At 38.7% G+C, this 7706-nt stretch overlaps 1 protein-coding gene across 1 annotated transcript; it reads left to right on the top strand.

Moving 5' to 3' along the window:
• Positions 1-204: 204 nt before the first annotated feature.
• On the top strand, positions 205-7269 carry LOC145899684 (neutral alpha-glucosidase AB-like). Its single transcript, XM_082988579.1, has 22 exons — positions 205-386; positions 451-552; positions 627-863; positions 955-1146; positions 1652-1715; positions 1862-1997; positions 2050-2248; positions 2490-2622; positions 2689-2837; positions 3039-3149; positions 3226-3357; positions 3514-3624; positions 3824-4007; positions 4215-4311; positions 4378-4479; positions 4647-4842; positions 5138-5316; positions 5682-5764; positions 5924-6037; positions 6100-6209; positions 6311-6408; positions 6592-7269. Exons 1-22 carry the CDS (start codon positions 349-351, stop codon positions 6699-6701), a joined length of 2877 nt encoding a protein of 958 aa, XP_082844705.1. The 5' UTR covers positions 205-348; the 3' UTR covers positions 6702-7269.
• Positions 7270-7706: the final 437 nt, after the last annotated feature.

Genomic DNA, 7706 nt, shown 5'->3' with positions numbered 1-7706 from the left:
ATTGGCAATTGTAGGTTGATAATAAAACTGTTTGAGGCCGAAAATGACGTTTCGTAGATTATCGTAGACTTTCAGTTAAAATAAAAAATAGATTCCCTAACGTAAAAAAAACTAAAGAGCAAAGTTCAACGTAATCTCAAAATTCCGTCACACTCCAACAGCCCCGCATTGCGACGCGTCATAACTTCTTCAGACTGTCGCTTGGTGAAATTTATTTGACAAATTGTGACGAGTTTTTGCTTTCTTGTTGCTCATTTGTTTAAATTAGCTTGCAATTTATCGGCAGCGATTGTCCTTTAATTGCCTACTGTACTTTGTATAATTTTTCGTTTTGATTTGGGCATAAAAATGCCGTTGAACCTAAAACGACGTAAACCTTTATTATGGTGAGTAAAAACATCTTTCTTTGCTCTTTTCTTCCTTAAAACTGACAAAAGTGACAATTCTTAGGTTGCAGTTGTTCACATTTATTGTGTTTCTAATGGCTACTGACGAAGCTCAAGGGTTCGAGCCTGGGAATTTCAAAAAGTGTGACCAAAGTGCTTTTTGTCAGTAAGTTGTTCAGAGCAAGTTAACTTTACAAATTAAGTTGTTACACTTTTTGTTTACTTATTTCTTTCATACAGACGACAAAGAAATTTCAGACCTGATATATCACCCTATGTCGCAAATCTTGGGTCATTGAGGAAAATAGATAGAAATCATGTGGCATTAGATTTGACCAATACACAAAACAATAAACCGTTTGTTTTGGAACTGTTTGCATATGAAGATGCCACATTGAGGTTGAAAGTGAATGAAGCTAATCCAATTGCAGCACGCTATGAAGTGCCGAATACCATTGAAGAAATAAAACCGCAGAAGTAAGTTTTTTGTAAAATAATGGTAAGAGTATAAAAATCACTGTATAAAATTTCTGTAAAATGTCTTGACAATATACCCTCTATTTTTTAGCATGATTGCTGTGCCAAATCAAGGAAATGGGTCCATCACTGTGTATTTGGGTGACGATAACCAGATCCAAGCTGTGATTTCTTGTGATCCATTTCGACTTGATATTTATGATGAAAAGGAACCTGTCTTCAGTATCAATTCTCGAAACATGTTGCACATTGAACACTTGCGACAGAAGCCTGTTCCAAAACCGTAAGATTGGAATAATTAATAAAGTATCATGGAATTAGCTAAGCAAGCATTTTTTTCATTTGCATGGCTTAGTCATGAATGTTGGCTGTCTGCTTGTATGAGGTGAATAGAGCAATTATTGTAAATATATATATTTATATATAATGTTTACTCTTCTTTGTAACAGGTAGTATTGAGCACATAATATAAAAGTTAATTTAATTTGCATGCCTTGGTGTATACATTTTATCTAAGCTTAACAAAATCAAATTGTGTGCATGTTGTAGTCACATGGAAAATCATTCTTCACTTACACCTGACACAACCACACCATCTCTTTATCATTCCATTTACTGCACTCTTTTTTCTTGGTATTATTATGTTTGTTTTTGGCATGCCATAATTACTTCGGCTATTGCTTGCATAACTGTATGGCAGCATTTAGTTGTTTTTCAGTGCATGGGTGCTTGGTTTACATTTTTAGTTTTTTTACGTGGGTGAAAAGGTCAAAATATTTCGTTTACAGTCCAAAAGTTGAACCACCAAAAGAAGAGGAGCCAGCTAAAGAAGATGGTGAAGAAGGAGATGAGGTAACAATAAATTCTTCTTTTAAACATAAAAATGACATTTTTTATGATAAGCAATGTGGAGTCAATAATATGAATTGTGTATAAGCTGCAGACATTATTTATGTTTAATACTTTTCGTTACAAAACTTAACATTTTCGTTTATAAGAGTCAAAGTGAGGATGATCCAAAATTGGATGCTGAAGAGGAACATGAGGAAGAAAAGGAAGGGGAAGCTGATCCAGATGACCAGCCGGGAATGTGGGAAGAAACTTTTAAAACACACACGGATTCTAAGCCCAGAGGTTTGTACCTGACTTTAGGGACTATTCCACAATTTATTTGAAACAATTTCAGGCCCGGAGTCTATTGGATTGGACACTTCTTTTGTCAATTTTGCACATGTCTACGGCATCCCCGAACATGCTGACAAACTTTCTCTGAGATCTACTGTTGGTTCAGAGCCCTATCGACTTTATAACCTTGATGTCTTTGAGTACGATCTTGACAGTCGGGCTGCTTTGTATGGTTCAATACCATTCATGATCGGACACAAGTAATATTTTGTTTTGCCTACTGTTTCTCTTGTGTAGTACCTTTATGATATAAGTGATGCTGTGATTTGGCTTTACAGTCCTGTGATTAACAACTGGTTTGTAGGAGCTGCAAATAAATGTGATGTATGTGGCAATTTATCACACAAAAGGCAACAAGTTTGGGACTAGCATATGCCCAACCGGGACATGAACAATACGCGTGTAACTGCGCAGATTACTAACATACATTTAAATGTGCAGCGCGAAACGCACCGTTGGTATGCTATGGCTCAACGCAGCCGAAACGTGGATTGACGTCGACTCTTCTGAAGACAACAAGGGTGTCCTAGGAACACTTTTTGGCTATTTTGGCAGTGACGAGGCTGTCCCCGAGGTAAGTTATCCTGCATGTTGACAGCTCCTCCAACTAGAGCATAAACGATGTTACCGTGATGAACAGGTGAACGTACACTGGATGTCGGAGAGCGGTGTGATCGACGTGTATTTTATGCTTGGTCGGTATCCTTCCGATGTGATGAGACAATACACCAAGTTAACAGGGACCTCGTACATGCCTCCCATGTGGGCTACAGCATACCATCAGAGCAGGTATATTTAATGAAAAGGTTTAAATGAATCGTCTGCTCTTCAATGATTCTAAGGTTTATAATTATACCAATATACATAATTATACCAATATACAGTGCTTATTTACTGAAATATCACTAGACGCGAAAGCAGTTTTCGATTTGATTTGAATGTAGGCTCAAGTACTGCAGGATGGAATGATAAATTTTTTTTTTACTATAGGTGGAATTACAAAGACGAACAGGACGTTAAAACGGTGGACGCAGGTTTTGACGAACACGATATTCCGTACGACTGCCTGTGGTTAGATATTGAACACACGGATGGAAAAAGGTGAAGTGTTGGTAGTAAAAAAACAACTTCATGTTGAGCTACATATTGTTGTCAACTGGAAAACTATTTTGTTCAGATATTTTACATGGGATACGCTGAAGTTTCCAAATCCAGTTGAAATGCAAAACGCGATTGCTGCCAAAGGCCGGAAAATGGTGACAATCATTGATCCGCACATAAAGGTCGATTCCAACTATCACATCTACAGGCAAGTTAGCGGGATTTAAAATCTACTCAGTTTAAAATATCATCTGTCATCTGTACTGATGTCTGTTTGCAAATTCTTGTGCCGTTGTTCGTTTTTCTGGTGTTTTAAAATCACTTCACATGTTCACAACCATCACGTTCTCTGTGTGTTTTTCAGGGAAGCACAGAATAAGGGATATTTCATAAAGAACAAAGACGGCAGTGAGTTTAAAGGGTGGTGCTGGCCTGGTGACTCCGCCTATCTTGACTTAACTCTGCCAGAAGTCAGGTTTACAATGAACCCTTTTTTCTGATATTTCTGTAAACGTTTATTGTTCATGCCATGAAAAACACTGTTGCATCTTTTTTACCAGTCTATTATTGTGATATAACTTTATGTAGAAATGTTGTCCGCCAATCTTTCATGTTTGTGTTGGACAACTAGATTCGTTTCTCTAAATTTTTGTTGTGAAAAAAATTTATGACAGAGAGTGGTGGGCCAGTCAGTTTGTTCCCGACGTGTACAAAGGATCCACCTTGAACCTGTTTACCTGGAACGACATGAACGAACCAAGCGTTTTCAATGGGCCTGAAATAACAATGCACAAAGACATTATCCACGGAGCTGGATGGGAACACCGTCATGTTCACAACCTATATGGAATATTATTGGTAAGTTTGGCACAGGGTTTATTTTTATGGAGTTAGAAAAGGTTTTCTGAAAACTTTTTTTTTTAAATGTACTTTTTTTAAAATGATACCAGTTCCGTATTTTGACCGTATATCCATTTCGTGACAAAACCCTGACAGTGTAAATATTTCTGGCATGTTTTTCTATGTAAAAAACACTTAAAGACAGTTATTTTTTTCTTTTTAAAGCAACAATCAACAGTAAAAGGTCAACTGGCTCGATCCGGTGGAACTGAACGACCGTTTGTTTTGTCTCGGGCATTTTACATTGGAACTCAAAAATACGGTAATGAATATCATAAGATCATATTCAAGCGTAAAACATTTATTAGGCCTCCATTTTGTGGTTTAGGAGCCATATGGACTGGAGACAACACAGCAGAATGGGGGCATCTCGCCGCAAGCGTTCCTATGGTTCTTTCCATTAGTTTGTGTGGCATTGCACATTCCGGAGGTAAAAGCTTCTAACTAAGCTGGTAAAGGTATAGTGTTGCTTATACATTGTTGCTGCAATGTATGTAACTTTTTGCCGCTACTTTTTCCAACCGGGAAACTTCTTTTCGCTGTCGCGAAAGCAAAGTGCAAACAGAGTTGTGTAACCGCCGTTTATTATCTTTCCAGCCGATGTTGGCGGTTTCTTCAAAAACCCAGATCCCGAGATGTTGGCACGCTGGTATCAGGCCGCCGCTTATCAGCCGTTCTTCCGTGCACATGCGCACATCGACACTTCGCGCCGAGAGCCCTGGTTGTTCGATGACAAATACCGCGACACGATTCGCGCGGCTATTCGCGAGCGTTATGAGTTGCTTCCTTATTGGTGAGTTTGTGTGAAAAATACCACAGGGTTCGCTGATTTTGCCATGCAGCGTAAATAAAACGTGCGTTGATTGCATTTTCCTGACGAAAACACGCTTTCTGTATCGCAGCCTTGCTATAGCACATGCATTGCATATGTATTTTGTAATTGAATATTTCGAAACTAGCTTCTATTTTTCGTTGTTCAATTTGCCCAAGAAAAGCACATGTAACGTAAACCACCACCTCGCCCAGTGTCCTGCTATACAATAAAGGCGTAGTTTAACAGTTTTCCACAACGGTGCGTCTTTTTGTAGGTATACCCTGTTCTACGAAGCACACACCACAGGGGAACCACCCATGCGACCGCTGTGGTACGAATTTCCCTCGGATTCGTCAACATTCGACAAAGACGAATCTTATATGGTTGGCACCGCCCTTCTCGTCCAGCCCGTCTCGCAACCAAATACCCAGTTTTCAACCGTGTACCTTCCAGGTATCTTAATTAACACTAATATGCTACCCGGTACAGGGGTCTGCATGGTTCGGTTTAAATCAGTTTATACAGCATTTCATTCACCCCAATGCTGTACAACACTGCGTTTTTTGTTTGATTTTTTATTAAAACATATAGGGGCAAATCTTGGAAATAAAAACACCGCCAAAGTTGAAGTTTTTAATACACCTCGCTTTCTCTTGAAAAGCAGGTTTTTAGCTTTTCCAAATTTTTCCATTGGTTTTTGTTTTTATGGTACAACAAATCATTTAACACCTCGCGTTAATTATACGATCTTTTATTCTATGAGGTAGTGGTCACTTGCGAAAATAAAAATTTTAATGACAAATATTTTTTGGCTTCAGGAAAAACAGGATGGTTTGATGTAAAAAATTATCAATATTATTCAAGTCCTGCTACGGTTTCAATTTCTACTCCTCTCGACAAGGTTGGTATTTGGCGCAAATGATAAGTATTAAAACACTCTTACTTGTTTAATATTTTTACTTTGAAATGTAATCGTTGTTTAAATTTATGGCAAATAGCCCTTACGTATAATCAAAGTTGTAAATCCTGCTCAGGCAATTTGTAACAATTCTATCTGTAGATTGCAGTTCTGCAGCGTGGTGGAACGATTGTGGCACGCAAAATGAGAGTGAGACGTTGTTCCTCCCTCATGACTCATGACCCTTACACCTTATTTGTCGCTCTAACCCCACAGGTACTCGAGTCGTATGAGTGATTTGTTGTGGCCGAGAAGTTTACAAATTTCACTGTGTTCAGGGAACGGCTGTTGGCGATCTTTACATGGACGACGGGCATACGTTCAACTATAAGAACAACCAATACAACTACAAACAACTTGTGTTTGAGGACAGTGTATTAATTTCGAAGTATGGGCAATATAGGCTCTTCTGTGTGTTTACTATGAATTTAAGAATGTGCCACACTCCGAGTAATGCACAATGATTAACATCTGTATGTACGTGTGTAGATCTGCCAATAACGATGCGTCGTGGGATACAGACTCGTGGTTGGAAAAGGTTGTGATTATGGGCGTAACTAAACCTTCCGCCATCAAGTTGTCTGTTGGTAAGTGAAAACCGTGGATATTGTAAAAAATATTATAGAATGTATGCGGTTGGCATTTAAGCTACAAATTAGCTCTCATATCTATTTTTGCAACACTGTGAGCAAGTAGAATGTTTACGGCAAATAATGATTGTGGTCCCCTCAATAAAGCACTTTACTTTCATTGCACTGTTTTATTACTAGATGGCCAAGTTAAAGAGCTGGACTTTTCGTATGACGCTCAAACAAATGTTCTGACGATTCGAAAACCCGGAGTAAAAATGCAGAAGGATTGGAGCATTACCCTCGTTTGACCTCGGAAGTTCCCTGTAGGCAAATCTCCTGATGAGAACCAGTTGTGACACTTCACTTAGTTTCCAGTGACATATTTGCAGACGCTGTGCTCGTTTAAATTACAAGTTCAATTGCGCGATCAAAGCCATCACCTCTTGGTGCTATTTCCAAGTCAAGTTACCCGTTACATTTCAACACATCTTGAAAATCATTGTGTAGTGCTGAATTTCCACAGCGGGCAAATTTCGGTACATTAATATCATGCAGTAAGTCAGTCGCTCAAGCAGACCGAACGTTTTATACATATTTACTTGAAACCGATGGCCTTCGCGCAATTTGTGCAATGAACAGAACAAAAATTATCGTGTTGTCCTTGATGTGTTTGTTTATTTGGGTAGTTCTAGTTCTTGTAACGTAACCGTACGTGCCCTATTGTGTTGCAGGATCAATGGGCGGGGACAGCCTGTTGGCAACATAGCACACCTCTGTTTTTTTCAGCTTGGGAAAAAAACTACGCTTAATTTTTTTACTGAATTGTTAAATTGTGCATCGAGGTTTCGCAAGGTCTAAATTTTCCCGCAGCGCCCTTGAAATGTTATTGTGTTTCCATAAAAGATCACTGCTGCTTTGGTATGGAAACCCTTGCACTAAAACATACAAACGCTACACGCAGTATTTCACAGTGTTTAGTTGCGAAAATTAGAAAAACACATTCGTCTAAATTGAGCTTTGTTAGGGAAAATGTCCTTACGGTGACAAGAATCTGCGTGTTCTGTTCGGTGGCAGCAACGGATCTGTATTCCTGTCACATATCCAAAATTTACCATTAAAAGAGTAGCAGATAATCAGCATCAGTGCGATATTTTATTGCCCAACATCAACAGAAATATTTAATTGGACCAAATGTAAAACGTGTGCTCGCAGCAAAGGACAAATCTTTTGTTGTTGTTTAAATAAAGCACAGACCTATACACGATTTAAGATTCGGCTTGTAATAGGGAGTTTACCATTCATCAATGCCGAGG

This window comes from Ascidia mentula, chromosome 4 (assembly GCF_947561715.1).
Source record: "Ascidia mentula chromosome 4, kaAscMent1.1, whole genome shotgun sequence".
NCBI classification, from domain to species: Eukaryota; Metazoa; Chordata; class Ascidiacea; order Phlebobranchia; family Ascidiidae; genus Ascidia; species Ascidia mentula.
Note: the sequence above shows the minus strand (reverse complement) of the source record. Positions and strands in the feature narration are given on the sequence as shown.

Excerpts from the sequence above, each read along its gene's own strand:
- LOC145899684 (XM_082988579.1), top strand. The coding sequence starts at position 349 with ATGCCGTTGAACCTAAAACGACGTAAACCTTTATTATG. Across the intron at positions 2,623-2,688 it reads GTGACGAGGCTGTCCCCGAG|GTGAACGTACACTGGATGTC; the intron begins GTAAGTTATCCT and ends CGTGATGAACAG. Across the intron at positions 6,210-6,310 it reads GACAGTGTATTAATTTCGAA|ATCTGCCAATAACGATGCGT; the intron begins GTATGGGCAATA and ends GTACGTGTGTAG.